This window comes from Cryptotermes secundus, unplaced genomic scaffold (genome assembly GCF_002891405.2).
Source record: "Cryptotermes secundus unplaced genomic scaffold, Csec_1.0 scaffold669, whole genome shotgun sequence".
NCBI classification, from domain to species: Eukaryota; Metazoa; Arthropoda; class Insecta; order Blattodea; family Kalotermitidae; genus Cryptotermes; species Cryptotermes secundus.
Window position 1 is genome coordinate 546,760 of NW_019726235.1, and position 22,009 is coordinate 568,768.

The 22,009-nt window shown below is 40.1% G+C and overlaps 1 protein-coding gene across 5 annotated transcripts in view; it reads left to right on the forward strand.

Annotated features, from left to right (window-relative positions):
• The window catches only part of LOC111864081 (probable ubiquitin carboxyl-terminal hydrolase FAF-X), a 115,994-nt gene that overhangs the window by 17,257 nt on the left and 76,728 nt on the right, over window positions 1-22,009 (forward strand). For all 5 annotated transcript variants that reach the window (XM_023851074.1, XM_033751321.1, XM_023851072.1 and 2 more), the window contains exons 4-14: window positions 842-1,067; window positions 5,750-5,884; window positions 6,097-6,253; window positions 7,278-7,462; window positions 12,970-13,108; window positions 13,850-14,107; window positions 15,911-16,009; window positions 17,531-17,805; window positions 18,107-18,207; window positions 18,329-18,429; window positions 21,703-21,917. In XM_023851074.1, coding sequence (XP_023706842.1) covers window positions 842-1,067; window positions 5,750-5,884; window positions 6,097-6,253; window positions 7,278-7,462; window positions 12,970-13,108; window positions 13,850-14,107; window positions 15,911-16,009; window positions 17,531-17,805; window positions 18,107-18,207; window positions 18,329-18,429; window positions 21,703-21,917 — 1,891 coding nt within the window. The remainder of the gene's footprint in view (window positions 1-841; window positions 1,068-5,749; window positions 5,885-6,096; window positions 6,254-7,277; window positions 7,463-12,969; window positions 13,109-13,849; window positions 14,108-15,910; window positions 16,010-17,530; window positions 17,806-18,106; window positions 18,208-18,328; window positions 18,430-21,702; window positions 21,918-22,009) is intronic.

Below are 22,009 nucleotides of genomic sequence, written 5' to 3' on the forward strand. Positions count from 1 at the left end.
AATGAACACACAGAAACCCACATTATTTTGAGACATCGAACACAGTGTTTCTGAGCTGTTACCTCTTAATTGCATGATTCTAGGTTCATTGTAGTGGCCAGTGTTTCAATTTTTTTCCATCACAGTTATAATAGTAAGGTAAAAGTAAAATGAAAGTTGCCCCAGTGCTTAATTAACACCATACCATTAAGGCATATAGGGGAGTGGAGGTACAGATCCATATATTCTTAACCTCCCAAGATTGAGGCAACTGGTGAGTTTCATGCCCCAGCTATTATACATCCAGGGAAGGAGCCACATTTATGCATAAGGTAGGAGGCTAAGTGGGCCCCAGAGCTGATTTTGACATGGTGGTAAAGAGAAAACTCTCAGGCCATTCTGGAAATTGAATCTTGATATACCGGCCCAAAGCCAGTCACTGCACTGATGAGCAGTTTTTATTTTGATTCCAAGACATAATTCTAGACTCCAGATTTTATTTACAAGTACAGGTGGGGTTAATTGATGGGACACAAAATATATGCCCATCTGCAGTCATATACATTGCATAAATATAGGAGAGATTCCTTAAAAATGAAGGCATTACTTTTGTAGCAGTCCTGTAGTGTTCCATTGTATACAGTTATACTTCAGAATGAATATAACTGCACGATACTTGATTGACGAGACCAGTGCTCATACAGTTTCTTCGCATTCTGTTTGACACAGGTTTTATTGTAGTACATCAGTAATTTTGCATTTCTGGTGTTAAGGGGCGTTTGTAATGAAAGGAGTATGTTGCATGCTAACATCTGCTTATCTGTGAGTTACATTAATGGATAGTGCCTTCTTATGCTTGTAGGTTTGGATGTGCACAGTGAGGCTTGTCAGCGATTTTTCCGTGAAGGTCTTACCGTCTCTTTCACCAAAATTCTCACGGATGATGCAGTAAACAGCTGGAAATTCAACATACATCATTGCATCTATCAGAACTGTGAACGTTTGGTGGAGCTGTGTGTAGTGAAGCTGTCACAGGATTGGTTCCCACTGCTAGATTTACTGGCCATGGTTTTCAACCCAAATAACAAGTAAGTGGTACCATCATACTGTGGCGTGTTATATGTCGTCCATCGCTGAGCAATGAAACAATGGAAATTGTTGAGACCATTGCGTAGGAATCTCCATGGCAATGAGTGTTCCATGCATTACAGTGCTCGGTAAACACCCCTCCCCTCTAGTCTGTGATGTCACGCAACAGGGGAGTCCGTGCAGTGACTTTTATTAGGCAATCAGTAAACACATTTTCTGTGTGGGCAGGGCGGAAGCTATATAATGAGAGTACTCATCAGTGTTGATTCAGTATTGAGGCAGTCGGTTGAAGTCTAGCAGTTGAGAGTGGCGGAAGCAAGCGAAGTGGAACCAGGACTACACAAGGTTGCCTGTGAGGATGTCAAGTGTGATATAGAAGACTTCATGTGTGCGATGGTGTGTGCAACAGTGGATTATGAGGTGTATGTAAATCAGTGATGGCACTGTAATTTGAGTGTAATTGAGAGAGTGCATGTAACCAAGCTGTTAATAATTCCAATCATCCAAACTAGAGCCCATCACTTCATCACGTATACCACCTACACGTGACATATTGGTGTCAGAAGTTGGCGGCTCGGATAGTATTGGATTCTTCAGCAGTGGTTATGACCTGAAACACACACCACAATTTAGAACTAATTATTGAATTTACGAGGGCATCGAGCATTAACCTGCAAAAGAAAATGAAGAAGGAAGATATGCAACAAATAATTGAAATGCTTACAAAATTGGATGCCAACCAAGAAAAGGCAAAGGCCAATAGGAAAGCGGACCGTGAAGCTCTACACGAAATGACGGCAAAGATAGACAGACTGGATGCCACTAGAAAGACTGACAGAGAAGAAATGATGGCCAACATGAAATCCGGCCAGGAACAGCTACAAGAGAATCTAAAGAGGATAATTGAAGAAATGATGTGGATTACCTGAAAAGAGACGATGACCTGCTGAGAAACGACGGGGGCGCACCTAGAAGAATTAGAGCCGACCTCACGGGACAAGAAACCTGAGGCGGGAGCACAAAAAGAAGAGGTTCCCGTAGAATACGCCACAATGATACCAGTCAGAGGACCGACAAAGGAACGGTGTAGGGACAGAAAACTGGCTGCAGAGCGCTGCCACCAGATGGAGGAATGGACCCAGAATCAGGATGGGTGCCAAAAAGGACTGGCCGTTGCCTGCAGAGGGATGAACCACCGTGTGAGAGTGGCATGGATAAAATAGACAGGAATGGACAATATGTTTATTCCTTATGTGAATGCAGTATTGCCCATTTGGAATACTAATATCTAATATCTAATTTCTAATATCTATGGCTCTTCAGATTAAACTCATCCAGTTAGTGGGGCTAGGTAATTTTCTGGTATCTAGGTAAAAATAAAAAAGTTGTCGCAACTCTTTGAGTTGTGAGATAACTACTTCTCTGTCCTGACTGAATGATAAATTGTGCTGTTTTGGCCCAGTTTTTCCTCACAATAAAGCTTTCTAATGAACTGAATAGAAAATGCTTTGCAACATTTCCTCTCTTGTTGTATGGATATCTATTGCGACAGGGATGTGTTTACCAAGGTGTTGTCTATCAATGGCTGTGTCTTGTGGTTCAACTGTTCTGGCTTTCAGGCATTGTGTCATAATATTAAAAATTTTTTGGCAATATGTACAGTAACCATGACTTTTAAAGTCATGTGTCAGCACTGTGGTAGAGCATTTGTGTGTGATTTAGATCCGTGTTCCAATTTTTTCTTTGATTACATGAAGGGACAGTAATCTGAAGAAAGCAGTCTTCTGGGATTTGGCACCGTCACCGTGTACACGGTGCCAAATCCCAGAAGACTGCTTTCTTCATAGTCACCGCCGTGAAAGCCTCAAATCGGACAGTAATCTGTTGACAGGGTAGTTGAAGGAACACATTAAGAATTTTTGTAGTTACATAACATGCATAGCTAACTGACTGCATGGAGCTGAGTCATTCTTGAAAAGTCAACAGTTTGTCGGATACCCAGAACATGAATGTTCCGTACCATGTTCATAGTAGTGTGCCACTGACTGTGCTGAGCCACATGAATCTGGTCTGTATCTGCCATCCTATTTCTCTAAGAACTTTGTTTAGTATTATCCCCTCCTCTGTGTATGTGTCTTCCTAGTGGCCTCTTTCCTTCAAGTTTTCATACCAAATCCATGCATGCACTTCCCCTTCTCGGTGTGCTACATGCCCTATTTATTTCATTCTCCTTGACTTGGTTATTCTAATGGTATGTGATGAGAAGGAAAACTTACGTAGCTCCTCAGTATTAAGTTTTCTGCGGCCACTTAGCATTTCATCCGCCTTAGGTCCAGATATTCTGAACACTATTTATCAAATACCCTCTGTCAGTGCTTTTCCCTCGGACCAAGTTTATGCCTAAACAAATACACAGGCAAAATTATGTTTTTATATATTTCAGTCTTTATGGTATTAGACAGCAGCCAATACAAAAGGTTCTGAGCTAAGTAGTAGAAAACATTCCCTGAATTCAGTCTTTTCTTAATTACTCATGAATCAGATTTTGATTTGTTAGTGTCATACCCAGATATTTGAACTGTTTTCACATTTTCAGAAGATCTGTAAGCGCTCTGTATATTATGTTTTTGCCCTGCATTCTGGTGATGAGATATAAACATTATGTGTATGCAGTCTTCTCTGTCTACTTCTGGTCCACGTGTCTTACTAGCATCAGTTAGAGTTTCTTTGTGCCATTTATGTATATTGCCTCCCAGTGGATTTACACCATCAGCATAGACAAGAAGCTGTAGTGTCACTCAGTTTCAGTCCCACCTGGTTTTCAGGGACTTTCCTAATGGCCTGATCGAAAGTGAATCTTCAAAGCAGTGGCAATGAAACACTTGCTTTTGACCATTTTGAATAGGAAACATATCAGACAAATATTTGCCTGTACAGACACTACCGTAGGCTTCATTTAAATACATTTTAATTAGCTCAACGAGTTTCTTGTGTCTACTAAACTCAGTAAGAATATTGTACAGTACTTCCCTCTAATTGAATCATAGGCCTTCTTAAAGTCTATAAATAGCTGATGTACTATCTGATTGTACTCCCATTATTTTTTCTGTTTTCTGCAAAATGCAGAAAGAAAGAAAAAATAGAATGTGATCATTAGTTGATCTGTTATGTCAAAATCGACGCTGATGATCCCCAATAATCTCATCTAGATATGGATATAACGTTGGGAGAAGGATGTTGGAAAACATTTTGTATGACATTGGTAACAGTGGTATGCTTTGATAATTACTAGTCAGTGTTAACACCCATCTTGTAAATAGGTACAATAATAGAATCTTTACACTACTGGGGGAATTATTCCTTATTCCAAATAGAATTAATGAATGTTTCACCCTCTGCTTGAATCAGTTCTACCAAAATTTGATGGCAGTTTATGTTTCCAACTTTGCATTAGCAGTCTCATCCTCGTAAGGACTAGGCTGAGGTACTAATGTATCTGCTGCACATATTTCCATCTGCTTAGCATCATTGACCCCTATATACATTCATAGGGGAGAAAAGTAATTCTTCCACTTGTTGAGAGTCTAGGAATTTGCAGGCGTATCACCCTTCTGATCCTTTACCGAGTTAGTTCCAGGTTGGTAACTCTCCTTGAATTCATTTATACTTCTATGCAAGTCTCTAGTGTTTATGGCCTTAAAATTTGCTCATATATTCCCTCATACTTTTGAAAATGACAAGTAGGCCTGTTTATGTTACTTGACTTTGTTGTACTAGTCACTGTTAAATTGTGGTGTTTGTGACTTTAATAAACATTCCTCATCTTTAGGCTGGCTTCTGAAAGAAAACTAGTTTTGTAGAGCAGTCTTGTGTTTGTGTTGTGGGATGTTTCTTTGTGAATTATATTCTTTGTGTCGCCTGATGTATGGCTTTCATCTGCATACCAAACAAGAGCTGCTTTAGGTATGATGTGAGTAATTTTTGTGAACAATGTGCAGAACTGTATCTGCCTGTGAATTGAAACAGCATCTTTGATGTGACAGTGTTTCATTGTAACCTGCACAATGTCACAAATTTCTTAGTCAAAACTACAGTGGTTGTCATGTACAGTTGACTTTCCTCCCCATTTGACCTTCCTGCTCAACAGTATTATTTGGTAGTAAGCAGATAGAGTCACTGTAAATGTTAAATGTTCAGTGTTCCCTGGAGTTCTTGCCTCCTGTCATGAGAAATTTAAGCACCAGAGTTGACAACTTGCAAGACAGAGAGGAAGCCATGAATGCAGTTGAGACACTGAGCTGGTAGTGCGCAGTAACACTCATGTAATGTGATATTGCACAAAATTGTTGCTTTCATAACTTCTTGAGTGGCCCTCACCAAACATGTGATCTGCATGTGTACACCCTTCCATCTAAAGTAGAAGCGGTTTGGAAGTTTACAGTCTCCCTTTTCGGATAACCAGCATCTGTTTCCAGAATGCTTTATGCCACTTGAAGCATTCAAAATCACAGATAAAATTTTTAGAGTATGATTTACAAGATGATGACTACACAAAACAATGTTTTGATGGCTTTAATAATTAGAGATCCAGGTCATACGAAAAATAGTGTAAATTTCTGTTATGTTTTAGAAGTTGGAATTAGTTGTTGAAATATAGTACATAACTATTTTTTATTTGCAGATTTCATACGTTTAATGGTACTCGCCCGTCAGAGACTGTTTCACCTGGATCCAACATCCCAGATGAAGATTTGTATGCTCAACTACCACCAGACACCAGGACACCACGTGGTTGGCTTGTTGACCTTATCAATAGGTAAATTTGTAAAATATGTGAAAATGAGTGAGTGTGACTTCCATTGCTTGGATTTTGCTTTTGTTGCTCTTTTTAAGGGACCATGTTTTCGTGATATAAGTTAGCATTGCTTGAAATATACTTACAGATTGTTGTTCTGAAGCCATTTGATGGCTTGGTTTCTGCACAGTATTTGTGGTATTGTGGTAACTGTGTTGTTTTTATTATTGTAGGTTTGGAAACTTGGGTGGCTTCCAGATCCTGCTAGAAAGGTTTCAGAGTGGGAAGAACCTCACAGTCTCTGTGATTTATGCGCTTATTCGCCCATTTGGACTCTGCTATGAGTTTCTGACCGTTCACACCATTGTGAAATATCTCATGCCCATAGTTGTAAGTTGATTTTCTTTACTTTGAATGGTTTTGTAGTGGAAAGACATTTTGATATCTTGTACACAAGAGCCAGATCTTCTTACTAAATGTTGTTATGTAATTAAAACATGATTTGCTTAATCCATGGAGCACAGTTTTGTTATTGAACTGGTGAGAACTGTCAGAATGACATAACTGACAACCAGTATGTGAGCACATGTATGTGGACTAACCTGAAAGGCATGTTTTATATAAAACAACTTTCCAGCATAATAGGCTTAAGAAAGAAAGGAAAATGACAACAACAAAAATTTGTTAACTATAATTATGTAAGTGGACCAGGGACACCACTGTAATGTTTGTTTCTGATTGTGTTTTGCCTTGAAAGAAATCATACTCTTTCTTTTAAATTTCACTACTTCATTGTACAGCCTAAAAGCACTGAGTAATGGAAGCACTGGTTTAATATGTGTGTAAAATTTTCTTGTATTATGTTAAGGTTGCCATGGACTGTAAGAACCATATGTTCAAGCCATGTGGCACTTGTTCATGTCTTTGTTCAAACTAAGTGCCACGCAGAAAAACAGTGAATGAGATTAAAATTTTAAAGAATGTCTGTTTGATGCAGGGTTTTGTGAACATGACAGTGCATCTTTGGGTTTCATGGAATGTGGTGATTTTCATGATTGACTGAGTAACTGTTTGGCTTCTCAAGAAGGAATGTGCCCCATGGAACTGATCATTGCTTTCATGATAAAAAATTTGATGTGCTAACCATCATTCGCTCAGAATCAATTTGTGATTTTCTTTCTTATATGTTGGATATATTAATTAAAAAAAAAGATTTTTACAGGTTCATATTGAAGCATGTTTGGATGCTTAAATTTTATTCCATAATGTAGGAACAGTGAAGTCATATTTGTGTTTCCTTGCAAAAATGTACTGAAGCAGTCATAATCCTGGTGCAAAAGTAACAAAATCTTCACTGTTAAAGTAGTATAGGCATAAGCACCATTGTTCCAGGTCAGTGTTGTTTATGTTTTAGGAAATGGTGCCTGTAATTTTAGATGGTCTGACAGATGATGAATTAAAAAAGGAGGCCAAAAATGAATCAAAAAACGATGCTATTTCTGCAATCATCAAAGCAGCCAAATGTCTTGTAGCCAGGGTACCTAATGAAGAGGAGATGGTCAAAAGCTTAGAAATATTTAGACTGAAAATGATTCTCAGGTATGCAAGTTACATACGTAGGTGAGTCAATAAGTAAGTTACAAATTGATGTGAGGTACTACATGTTTGAATGAGGCACTTGAGGCTATTGCCACTAGATGGCAGCGTTAGTCCAGTGGCAGTTGATGACATTCAACACGAGACAATCAATGTTTACAAAAGCGAAACAGCAGTTGCAAGATGGCAGAGCCTCTGAATGAGTGTACAACCCTCGAGCAGCGCTCTGTTGTGCGTTTTTTGTGGGCAAAAATTATGGAATCAAAGAATATTCATAAAGAAATGCTTCCCATCTGAGGTGAGAAGTGCCCGTCACGTCAAGCTGTTTATAGTTGGGTGCAGAAGTTCTCTGAAGTGCGGACACATATCGAAGATGAACACTGCGTCGGCCGGCCAATGTAGATTGCCACAGAGGGGAATGTGCAACGGGTTGAAGACTTAATTGGAGCAGACAGAAGGGTAACTGAAGACACTACAGCCACTGCTATTGGTTGTTCACACGGCATGGCCTACCTCATAATGCATGACAGGTTAGATTTTCACAAAGTCTCTGCACGATGGGTGCCATGCATCATGACCCAACACAAATGCAAAGAAGGATCTGGCATTACAGCATCTCAATTGCTACCACAATGGACACGATATGCTAGCCCGAATTGTCACAGGTGATGAGTCTTGGGTTCACCATTACCAGCCCGAGACAAAGCGTGTGTCAGTGCAGTGGAAACATCCTGCGTCGCCTGCCAAAAAAAAGTTTAACGTGACACCATCCTCCAGGAAAGTGATGTTCACAGTCTTCTGGGATCACGAAGGCGTACTGTGCTCACCGCAGTCCAGCCTCAAGGACAAACTGTAAATGCCTAGTCCTACTGTAACATCCTTAGGAAACTTCATAAGGCCATTCAACTGAAGCGACCAGGACTCCTCACCAAAGGCGTGTTGCTCTTGCATGACAACGCGCCTCCCCATACTGCCAACAAGGCAAATGAGACACTGCAAAATTTCAAGTGTGAAATCCTCAAGCATCCTCCATATTGCCCCAAACTTGCTCCAAGTGACTTCCATTTGTTCGGCCCTCTTAAACATCATCTTTCAGCTGAACATTTTCCCAGTGATGAAGATGTAGAAAGGGAAGTCACCGCCCTGTTCTGACAGCAGCCCAAAGAATTTTATGCTGCTGGTTTTCAGGGGCTTGTGAAATGATGGGACAAGTGCCTCAATGTACAGGGAGATTATGTTGAGAAATAAAAGCATTTTTTCAAGTCAGTTTATTTGTTTTAAGTTCTATATTCATTTGTAACTTACTTATTTACTTATCCTCGTAGTAATGTTAACCCTGTTTTGCACAGTGAGAGTAAGAATCTTGTAAGCCTAAGGCATTCCCAGATGTCTTAAGTCTGTCTCTGACATGTACAAATCACCATTACTAGTGATTATGGAATGGACCATGGGGCTGCAGTGAGAGAGATTGCCATTTATCAGTCTTGACCTTTGCCTAAAGAAATTTCTGTTGGTGAAATCATGATGTAGTATATACATGATGAGTGGATCAGTGGAGGGGTTACCTCTGCAGACTAGCTAGATATGGGAATTGCTTCTGAGATTATTCACAATAATGTGTGGAGACATTAAGGCAAAAGAAGGCTGCATAATGTGGAGTAGTGGCTGTGAGTCTGAGTACTTTGTATCTGTAGGCTGTATTACCCTTTGTCAGCTGTTTCAATTGAAGTTGTGACTGAAAGAAAGATAAGGGGCATTGTGATGCTGTGTTGGCAGTTGAGGGAAAAGGGAGACTAGGTTTTGTTTCTTATAAGTAGGATTTTGCAGAAACACTTCATCTATTTAGCAGAAGTTTACTGTTAGTCTGTAAGGTTTGTAGTGTCGTGTTAACAGTGTGGCTGCCTTTACTAAACTTGTCAGTTTATTTGGTTAGGTACTTGTGATGAAGTCAGTTTTTAACAATTTGCCTTTGAAATTTCAGTGGGATATGTGTTAGTCATTACAAAATCGCATCGCGCAGTTGGACTCATTCGAGTGGTGACATGTCTGATCTGTATGCATGATGGCTCAAGTGTTGGCAAGACTGTCAGTTATCCTGACTGAGGTGTTCTGTGGTTTTCCTCATTCCTTCTAGGCAAATGCTTGGATTGTACCTCACATTAGACCATGACCACAGCCTGTCACATCCTTTTCAATTCATTACTCACTGCTCTGCTGCCAGTCAGTTCTGTACAGCCTGAGGTACTGTAGGCATTGTTAAATGAGCCATAATATGAATAAGAATTACAGAACCATGATGAAGGTTCCTGTGTTCATGGTAATGCCAACCATCATACAAGAAATTTCTGCCCAAACAAAAATATCTGAGACAGCCACAGGTCACAAACCAACAAACCATAAGTAACGTCATATACAAGTATACAGAAGCTGAATATGCATATGTAACTTAAAATGAAGTTCAGACATAACACACCACATAGTACAAATAAGGCAAACACGTGCTTACAGTTGTTCATGGACACCTAAATAAAACAACAGATTAACCCACATAACCTAGAATCTGAGGCAGCTGCATAAGAAGAGCAGAACAATATTACAGTGAGCAGCAGATTCCTTCATCACAGCAACCTGTACACCTGAAGATGGCCGGTTAGGCTGAACCATGTAGTGACAATAAATAGAAAAGGAGAGAATATTAAGTGACGTTGCACATGGATGGCAAAAAGCGGAATGCAAAGGTTGTAATGTAATTGAGGAAACAGTCTTTAAAGTCTGAGTACATTGCTGGCTGCTCAAAAACAGCATTGGTATTAACGTCTCTGTTTTAAAATGTCATGGCTGTTATGTGTCATTAAGCAGTTTTGTCCCAGCAGAATATTTTGAAATAGTATTTTATGTTAGTTGTGCTATAACTGTATGTAGGAATATCAAGATATGCATCACACAGGCCTCCACATGTTTCCTGAAAATCTAGAAACTTCCTATAAAAACTAGGAGCCGTAGCAGAAAGCAGTACCTTTAGTGAGAAATTTGCTTGCTCTGTTAACAGTGAGACAATTGAGACATGTACATACAAGTAATGGGAGCTGAGATATTTCAGTCAGTATAATGACAAGGCTATGGGCTGGATGGCATGGGACTCGTGGTTCAATTCCTGGTAAAGGCAAAAAAAATTTTTTCTTCTCCATTATGTTGGTACTGGCTCTGGGGCCCACCCAGCCTTTTTGTGCAATGGGTGCTGGGGGTTGGGTTTCCTAGGGGTAAAGCAGGAAGGGCACGAGGCTGATCACACAACTCCTTATGGTGCTGAGGTTAAGAATGGTGGATCTATACCTCCACTCCCCCATACATTATTGTGGCATGGCTGTTAATTATGCCCAGGGACAACTTTACCTTCTACATGTAACTAATGAGCAGTTTCTATTGTCATTGGAGAAAACAGCATGCCGTTGTTTGGATGTGAGGAGAGGAACAATGGTGCGACAGGCAGTTGGAAGGGATGGGAAATAATTCGGAAGAAAGGAGGAAAGTACAAAAAGAGGTATGGATGGGACATAGGAACAGAAGAATGGGATGAGGGAAACATTTTAATGTGGAGAAGGAGGAAGGAAGGGAGTACTGAAAGACAAGTAAAGGTGAGAGACAGATATGCAGTATGTATAAAGGAAGGGGAGAGAAATTATTTTATCAGTAGGTGCCATTGCCATCTGGAGCCTTGAGCTTGTGTACTCCAGGGCTGACCTTTTCATTCCCACTTCATTTTAAAGTTAACATTCGGTACAGAGTTCAAAAAGTCTCCTTGTGAATTTGCTGGTTTTGCTGTGTGTGTAGCTGGACAGTATTCAGCCACAGCAGAGACCCATGTTAGGTCACGTCTGAATATTACAGTTCTTAAACTGTTGCAGGAAGTTCAGAATGGAAGTAAATGCTGTAAGACATTAGCTGTTTCAAATTAATCTGTTCTCACTATTGTAATTAACACATGAACATAATTTAATTTAATTAGTACCATGAAATTTGAAAATGTTTTCATACTGATGATAAGGCTGATTCATATTGTGTTGTACATTTTTTAATACAGTGACTTTAAAACAAATGTTACAGTTTAAAGCCAGTGGTGGAGTCAGTAAATAAATATTGTAACGTGTTTACGTTACTGATCCCACTTCTGACACCAATGTAACGTGTTTACGTTACTGATCCCACTTCTGACACCAGTGTAACGTGTTTGCGTTACTGATCCCACTTCTGACACCAGTGTAACGTGTTTACGTTACTGAAGACGCCGTAGAGATGGTTAATTGGTTTATTTAACGATCTACAAATAACGGCTACAAATACCTATCACCCAGTTGCGGGGTTTCACACTTTATAACCCTAAGCGCATTAATCTGTTAACACTGTTGCGGGGTTTCACGACTTATAACCCTATGCGCAAATCAGTTCACTCTGTCTTCAGTAGTCCACACGTTTACAGTAGGGGAGCTAGGTATCACTGTATCACACGCTCCCAATTACACAATCACTCACACGTCCGGATCTTCTTTCCGCGACGGCTGCTATACTCCAACTTGTAGTCAGCTGACGGTTACTTTACAACGCGGCGGATGTCACAGTACCACTGTGTTAGGCGGCTGCTACAGTAGAACTCTCTGGTAGCCACATTAGAACTGACTGGTACCAGCTGTGCAGCTCACTTATATAGCTGCAGTGCTTGCCGGTTACGTAATGAGTGCCACGTCATCCTGTTACGTCACCGCTGTTGACTCGCCTTGCATAGTTACCAGGTTGCGGGGGCTCGGCTATCTTCGGCTCCGCTCGTGATGTCACCGCTGAGGGGTGGGAGGGGAGCGCTGACTCACCCGCCGCGTCACTGCTGGTGTGGGGGGGGGGGCTCGGCTTTGCGCCACATGTCACACTGCTCCCTCCTTAAGGCTGTTCGTCCCGAATAGCCTAACGGTGCATCCCCGTTCCTTTGCTTCGGAGGCTGTTCTTGCAGCATCTTCTTTGTCCATATGTATATGTATATATCTTTCTGTATAGATTGGATTCCACGTGTGTGGCCATAAGTCAACCCATTGTGGCTCCCATCTTTGTACAGAAGTCCCGTACTTGCTCACATATTGCGGCGTTGAATATATCTGCCTCCTCACCCCATTTGGGGGATGGTGACCCACCACACACTGTAATTTTCCTATCTTTATTTTGTTGTAGTTTATTCCACCATAATAAATCTAGGAATATGGGTTTGAACTCCCTGTGACTACAGGGATGATGGTCATATTTTAATTTGGAGGCAACAGTATTAGTATTGAACAAATTCTCTGCTTGGCCAGTGGAACTGTGCAGTACAGCAGTGCTGACAATTATTGCATGGCTTATAGAAGCTAAAGTGCATGTACATAAATTGTGTCTCACCAGGATACCTCAGTGCTTTGTCATTAGAATTCTTCAGTTTGAAAGAATTGTTACCATGTATGTTTCCGAAATAGTAATGTAATGGTTTTCAGGTTACTTCAGATCTCGTCCTTCAATGGTAAAATGAACGCACTGAATGAAGTGAACAAGGTAATTGCGAGCGTAACGTATTACCCTCATCGACACACTGGGCTGGAGGAGGAGGAGTGGCTTACTGCTGAAAGAATGGCTGTAAGTAACACTTTGCTGGTCAGGCAAGTAGTTGCTGGTTTCAGTTCCCTGAGATGGGTTTTTCTAGCAGCACTTCAGGTTACCCCTGCCAATTATAATTCCACCAATGCTTCCCACTCATCTCTCACGAGGGGCTGGTACAGTAGGCCCACCTGAGGCCACAGGACCTTGAACTTACATGACAGTACATCTGAATCTGTATAATGAGTCTGTGTAAAGTGAAAAGTCATAATGTGACAGTTTGTGTTGAAGATAAAAGTTCGACGGTTTCAGCAGGAATAATCCTTTGAACCAGACACACATTCTGAGGCTGTGGTCCTGAATAGTTTTGGTTTCAGGTAGATTGCTTCTGGCCTTTGCCAGTACTGTTGTACTTGGTTGTGGGTCATGTGGAACCCATGACCATATTTTGCTGTCCATTGTTTGTTGTATTAGCATAACTGGAATTAAATTAGCTACTTTCTTTGTAGTGATGTCATGATATCTCAGTCAGCAACTGAGAATTCAGATTTTGTTTCTCAACAACATCCACACTGGCTCTGGGGCTCACATAGTCTCATAAAATGGGTGGGGGGTGTAATTTCCTCAGAGGTAAGGCTGCTGGGGCATGAAAGTGACTTCTTATCTCACTGTATCGCCACCTCTGCACAGTGGCACAGGGACATCTTTACAGTGTATGTTTTACGGCACTCTTTGATGAGTGATTTGTGTTCTCATGGTACTTCATTTATGTGAATGCAGAAGTGGATCAAGGAGAACAGAGTACTACAAATTGTTCTGCGTGATTCACTACATCAGCCACAGTATGTAGAGAAGCTAGAGAAGATCCTCCGATTCATCATCAAGGAGCGGGCTCTTACCCTTGAAGACCTGGACAATGTTTGGGCTGCACAAGCAGGAAAACATGAAGCCATAGTTAAGAATGTACATGATCTGTTGGCCAAACTTGCGTGGGACTTCTCCCCAGAGCAGCTTGATCATCTGTTTGAGTGCTTCCAGGTAAGTGGTTCTGTGACTTCCCGTTGACTGATGGAGTAATATTGTGAAATGAAAATGGATTTATAGTAATTTTATGTAAATATAGGGTAATTGAATTTTTGGGTATGTATTGTGGCTGTCTGAATCATGACAACATAAAGTCTGGTAGATGGTTACCAACATTTTGGAGCAGCACATTGCTGGCATCTTCACATCTCCTCTGAAGATGGAGGGAGTATTTTTCTCAAAAATGTTGGCAACCAGCATGGTATTACAAATGAGATCAGTGATTTTTCACTGCTTTGAAAACCTCAGACATCATACAAGTTGTTAGGCAATCTGCATAATGAATTAAATAATCCCTGTTAAGAAACATCACAGACTCTTTAATAGATATGGACAAAATTTGGGAGCTAATATAAGCACAATGTAGTCAAATAGATTTAATTTTGATCAGGAGATTTTCATGGCGGTGAAGATTGATATTGTGGTCTTTTGGGTAAGGGATGGCCAGCATTATTCTCACTCTGAAGGTGAAGGCAATATGTTGCTCTGAAATGCTGATCCCCACTTACCATAAGTGAGAAGACATTTTGAATTGGTTTGGAGTAGTATGTTATATGGCTATGCGATTTGTAACAAGACTGGTACCTTGTTAGACCTATACCCATTTCCCAGACTTGTACAACTCGTCTTCCATGTGAGGAGGCATGGTGGTTAGGGGGTCAAGTTAGCTGTAGAATTGTGAGTGAGGAAAATGTTGCCTTTTTAAAGCTACACATACTGGGCAAACATTGTTGCCCATGTTTTACTCCCATGTATTATAGGTTTTGTCAGGTACTTTTACATGGCGACATAAATTAATTTCCAGTCTGGCCACAGTGTGACTACTGTGTCTTATAACAAAGCTCCTCTTCTAGGTAATAAGTCATTTCAGAGCTCTGAAGTGAGGTTGTGATGATTAAATCATAGTACAAGAACAGTCACAGGCTGCACTTGCCAACTTCAGAAACCACAACTTCCGCTAATGCTTCCAACAGTAGCACTGTCACAGGACTCACTGACTCAGGTTCCAAAGGATATGCTTCCTGGTAGATGCCATAAAATGGCGGGTGGCTTGGTTATCACAGAGAAAATAATATTGCCACGGGTTAGTGACTAGACACGGGGCTTTGACTGGTAATTAGATTTATTGAAGGCTTACAACTCAAAACTATAGATAATTATAGTGCTACCACTAATCTGCACATTTGACACATCACTGTAGCACCTGCTGTCTCCAGCTCTTCTAGTCTTCACTAGTCATTACTTGGTTATGGTTCCCAGCAATGGAGATTTTTCTGCTCTCATGCTTAAAGCATTACTGGCAAGCTGCCATCTCACAACTAACTCCTCAACTATCGGCTTTCAACTTATGACTGTCCACTACTGGCTGCTGTCTGTCACTATACAACCTCAGAACTAACCTTACAGAGAACACCATTTCCAACAATGTCTTTGATTGTGAATTGTGTATTTCTGTGGAACGGTGTTTACCCAGCCATTATCTCACAGTGAACCATATAATCATGCCACAATATTATCAAGAAGTCGTTTGATCACACCATTTAGTGGTTTGCATCAGTCCATTAGGTAAATTCCAGGGTAGTACCTCAAATTAGTTCACAGCCTCTTCCTTCCATCTTCTCACTTCATTAATTCACTGTCATCCTACTGTTTGATGCTTTGTACTCTGGGTTATGAAGAGGGTAGTTGAATAAACCATGAACAGATGAATAAATAACAAAAACTGGTATGCTCTCATGTATGATTCTTTAACTTTAGGCAAGTTGGACAAACGCAAACAAGAAGCAGAGAGAAAAGTTGTTAGAACTTATTCGTCGCCTAGCAGAGGATGATAAAGATGGAGTTATGGCACATAAGGTACGTTTGTGACTTCTGACAGTGAGTTGTGAATCGTTTAAGGAACTTTAGTTACATTTTGTTTTGTGAGGTTTGTCTTGTTCTTGTGGTTAGTGTAGCACTGAATATTGAGATCAGTGTAAGCTGAAAATTTGGATGTTCTGTATGTTTTGGAGCAGACTTGGAAAGGTTTTGCTTCAGTTGAGGATCATACAGAGAACACCATGTTTTGTCTCCTGTTATGATCTGGTTGAGAAATGTCCCCCCTGTTGATCAGGTCACTGCAAGTGCTCATGTGATTGTAATGTTGGTCGGGATCAGGATGCGTGGAACACTTTGCTGGGTAGCAAAGACATGTTCGTGTCATCAGACAAAATTTTGTGGCAAGTACCATTGATAATACCTGCTGCAGCTGCAATTTCATCTGCTGTTAGGGATCGGTTGGCAAGCACCATCGTTGCAACTTCTTAACTTCTTGGATCTTGAGTTCAGTTCCAACAATTCTTTGTCGACCAGTATGCTCATCATCTTTTAAACTGTCTCTTGCTTGTGCAAAACCTTTGTGCCGCTTAAACACAGTACTGTGGCCCAAGGCTTCTTTGCAGTACACTTGCTTGTTCATCTGAAATGTTTTGCTAGTGGATTTGCCTAATTTTTTGCAGAACTTGATGTTTTCCTATTCCTCAAGCTGTGACATTCTCGATTTCTGCCACTCGCAGACAACCATCCTTCACAACAGTGACTTTCTCTCTGAATACTCTGCATGCACGGAACTGCTTCATGCTGGGACAAGAGAGGAATGGACGCGGCACCATCTCTTGGCTCCACTTATCTGCTGTAATGCATTACAGTGCCACTATGCAGCCCATCCATGTAATAATTGACTGTCCTATGTAGTTTCTTTGTATAATTAAAGGCAAACAATATAAATGGAGTCCTGTGAAGATGTGAAGTTGGCTATATGCAGAATTTTAGTGCTGCTGGTTTGTGTGTATGTGTACATGTTGGAATGAATGAAATGTTTAAAAATCACGAACTTGAGATAGCAGACACACAGTATTAACACCAAAACATAATTAGGATACTGTTTTAAAATTGTACCTAATACTCTTTAAAAATGCTTTAAAAACTTAATAATTATGTCATCTCTTGAATTTCTGTGCTAATGGAATTCAAAAGTGAAAACATTTCTAGGAATTAATTACTCCAAAAGATATTGCAGTTTTAAATTGTAAGAAACCAGATTTGCACTGGCAAGTACTGCAAATATCTGAAGGGAGGGGGAAGGGGGAGGGGCAAGAAGCACAGTGTAGTTAAGAATCTGCTTTAGAAAGGAAGGGCTTTCTAACTCCTGTTGTCTTCATTGATCATATTGCATGTGCTAATTGTGTTTTCAGCCATTCACTCAGTATCTCTTGTTGCTGCCCAAATGTGGTGATTATACACAAATATTGAAGGTCACAAAGTACACTAATTACTCTGTACATATTTTCTGTCGTGAAGAGATTGCAGTTCAGCTAATATTTGCTGAATGTGTATCAGGTGCTGACTTTATTCTGGAACCTTGCACACTCTGATGATGTTCCAACGGAGATCATGGACCAGGCATTGACGGCGCATGTGAAGATTCTGGATTACAGCTGCTCCCAGGAGCGGGACGCTCAGAAGACAGTGTGGTTAGATAATTGTGTTGAGGAATTGAAGTCTGGTGACAAATGGGCCTTACCAGCACTTAAGCAGATTCGTGAAATCTGCTGCTTGTATGAACCCTCGCCCAATATGAATCACTCCCAGCGTAGTCACCACATATACTATAGGTGAGAACGGTGGTGAGCCAGGATTTGTTTAAAACAGTACAGAGAGGAGGCAGAAATTTAGAGGTCACTGTGCAGTAGTGTGGCAGTCAGTGCCCTCATTGGCCAAAAGTGAAGTGTGGTTGAGTATGTTATAGTTATGGGCCTCCTTTTCTGAATTTGTACATTTGTTTTAAAATTGGACTCAGCAGAATTTGAAACAGATCACTGCTGTTAGAGTAGGAAAGTTATGTCCTATTTGTAAATTATAAGCTTTCTGTTTTTGTGGAACTTGTTTACCTTTACAATCTTTATTTAATTTCAGGCAAGAAGTGATTGAAAGACTACAAAACCAACATAGCCTTGTAATTTTAGTCACTAATAGTCTCACATCATACATGGATAAAGTTAGGCAAATAGCTAAAGGTAGGATTTATTCATACTTGTTTTCCTCTGTACTTTTATACAAAGAAACTTACAGTAGAATCTTTGAAGATCCCTTGTCAGTGTTACCAATATGAATTAAGTATTTTTGTTCTTTTTTCAGAAAATAATGGCTTGGACCCAAACAATTTCTTCCCTGATAATAGGTATAATCATATACAGCAAGTTCAAGAAAGGTTGAATTTCTTACGGTTTTTGTTGAAGGTATGTGGTGTGAAGCGTTGGAATTTTGTGGCTGGTGAATGCTAGCAAAATGTATATTGGATCTGAACTTCAGCTGAACAAGACACCCTAGAAGAGAATAGAAGTGGTTGGGCCTTTGCAATGCTGTCAGTATTGCTTTCTTGTGCATAAGACTTTCCTTAACTTTGGAATTGTGTAGAAATTTTGTGTAGTAGAATTAACAGATGAGAAGATTGTAAAAGTATATGCTGTGCACTTAAGACACATTTGACAGGCAGAATTTTAAGTGAAATAATTAAGACTTGAACTCTTCCCACATAGTAGACATTAGATTCACATGTTACTGTACATTATTAACCTTTTAAGTATGGGGCATATGAACCCTCACCTAGCACTCGGACAGTATTTGAAGTGGTGTTTTAAATTTTCACTGCACCAGACAAAAAAAAATATATATCACCAATGTTTGTTTATGTCCCAAACAAAAATGTTAAGTAGAGGAATGAAAGCCTCATAGTTCTAAATATGTTTTATCATTTGTTTTGGCAAAATTCTATATGTTTATTTGCACCAGATTAATAATATTGTTCTATAAAAGAAGTTCCTACAGAAAATTTATGGAATTCAAAAATGTATACTTAAGTAAAAATGTGGCTGTGTCCTCCTGTGATGCTGCATGTGCACTTCCATCCCTAATTGTGGTTCACATATTGCTGCATGGACTATAGCTCTAGAGCTTCATTGCCTAAAGATGCAGTTCTTTCACACACACTGCACTGGATGGGAGGAGAAGGCATCAGGTCATGTCAAGATCTGTGACCAAGATTTCTATTCTCTTCGAGACGTGTGGGGCCTCCTCTTTGGTGATGGGATGGGTCAGTCTTTCTTTGTTGCACCTCTGGTCCCTGTATTTATATCTCCCCCTGACAGGGTGGATCAGTTATAACTCCAGGCACTGGGTTATCTTTCTGTCACCTACAGCTAGCAGGGCCACAGTGAAGGAATTCTAACTTCTTTGCATGGGGTGAAAAAGGGGGGGAGGATTCCATTGTTCCTTGCTATACAGTCTTGCCATGGACTGCATAGAAAATGTTGCTTCCATGGTTCTTCTGTTGTGTGTTGTTTACTGCTGTGGAAACATGTTTACTGTGCCGTTGTCTAGCAATGGCTGCCTTTGTTCCTTCCTCTCTTCTGGCTTTCAGCAGTCATATCACAGTATATAAATTGTGTGTATTTTATAGAACTGAGGCAGGGAAGAAATTTAGAATGGTGTATGGAAAGGTATAAGGTTCTACAGAAATGGGTTTCTGGGAAATGTTGTGTTTATGGAAATGGTGAGGATGGAATCAGTTGTGGCCCAGTGTAAGGTACCTGAAGGGGTATAGTATATCAGACCTGGCTATGCCATGTGGTGACATTGTGTTGCGTGCAGTGTTATTGCAGGTTGTACTCTTCCAGTTGATGAAGCAGTGTACTTTGAGACATTCGCTGTATGGCAAGATGAATGCAGGAACTGACTAGTCATATTTCAAGTTGAAAGATGCATCTGACATGCAGAGAGAGCAGTAGGAACCGAAAATATATATATATATATGGCAAGAGAGTAAACAGCTAAACCAGTTTTTGTCTGTTTTATTTTTGGTGTAATACTTTATTTTATTTTTTGGCTTTTTTCCTTGTCTGGAAAAAACATGCAGAACTCTTTGAATGAAATCCACACTCAAAGGGGACAATGGCATAATGGTTATTGTTATTTTTGTAATTATTATAATTATTTATCTTGGCCGGAGACATGCGTTAGCATAGTTGGTTGAGGCACTATGCTACAAGCGGGAAAGTCGCAGGTTTAAGTCCCGATGAGGTCATTGGATTTTTCAATTTACCTAATCCTTCCAGCCGCAGTATGGCCCTGGGGTCAACTCAGTCTCTAACAGAAATGAGTACCAGGAATCTTCCTGGGGGGTAAAAGGTGGCTGGCGCGTAAGGCTGAGAGCCGTATCACCATCTGTGAGCCGATTGTCTAGATAATATGGGACCCTCAACGTCTCACAAACCTATGGGCCTCCATGGCCTTTTACAGGGATAGCTTTACCTTATTTTTCTTGACCAGACCTGAGATATAACTGCTGACTGAGAACCCAGTAACCATATATGCCCAGTACCTGCCTTTGGGATTCATTGGTTTGCCATGAAATATTTGAAATTAATGAGACACTGCAAGTGGTCAGACACTCCATTGATTTACACGCATGGGCCATCCAATTTCAAACCACTGAAGGGTTATGTACAGTGGAACCCTCATTTAGTTCTCCTTGATTTAAGGTTTTCCCCATTTTATAGTTCAAATCCACTGTACTTGCCCCTGCACCCCTATACAAAAATATATTTCTTTTCCAACAAAAAGAGAACTTTTTAATCTGAGTGTTCAGACATTGTGACATCAAACATTGTTGCCAGGCCAGTGGTGTTTAACCTTTGATGTACGGACTTTTAAATTGCGGCAGCCCTCTGCAGCCGGTATTTAAATCACCCTAATTAATTAACATTGCAAACTTTCAGAAAAAAATACATATTTTCCGTTCTATGCAACATAGAAATGTGAACTAAAAACAACCCGAAAGACAATAACATTTTCTACATATTCACAAAAGAGCAATTTTTACAAATGAAAATTAACTGTGATTATTTTATCATGAAATGCAAAATATAATCTTTATTATATATGTTATGAAATTCCAAAGGACTTGCCCATTTGTTTTTTCTTGAACCTTGAATCATGGTGATATCATAAATATAATCACTATACAGGGTGTTTCACGACTTTAGGGCATAACTGCAGGAGGTGATTTCCTAGGTCTTTGTGATCAAAAAAGTTTGTGTAACGACTTCAAATCTTTATAGAGTCCTAGAGATGACAATCCTGTCAGTCTACAACTTCATCCTATACTTTCATTTTCCCATCCCATTATTTCTTTCTTCTTTTTGTACCTAACTTTTTACTCTCTAGTTAAGCATACCATGTCTAAAGCATCTTTGAGGTTGCATTGTCATTGGATAGTGACGTAGATTGTTACAGCACTATTAGAAAGTTGCTGTATTGTATTTTTAACATGTGATGGGATACAGAATTTGCATACTGGAGATTTCGTTGAAGAAACAGCACTTTGCATTCATGAGGCTGCATACTTAAGGTTTGATTTACCTTCAGAGATGTTTTAGACAAAGCTTACCCGTTAACTGTGTGAACTAAATGTGTACCTTGTTCAGCCTTACGGTAAAGTTGTTGCGTTGTAGGATGGGCAGCTGTGGCTGTGCGCTGACCAGGCAAAGGAGATCTGGCAGTGTCTTGCCGAAGAGGCTGTCTTCCCGTCTGATAGAGAAGCTTGCTTCAAATGGTTTTCTAAACTTATGGGGGAGGAACCAGACCTAGATCCGGCAATAAATAAGGATTTCTTTGAAAATAATATTCTCCAGTTGGATCCTACTTTGCTAACTGAAAGTGGCATGAAGTGAGTACTATTTGCAGTCCCTGATAACCACAGCATTGGAAAGCCATGAAAATCTCAAATTCCAAAAAAAACAGTGACATTTAGTAATAATT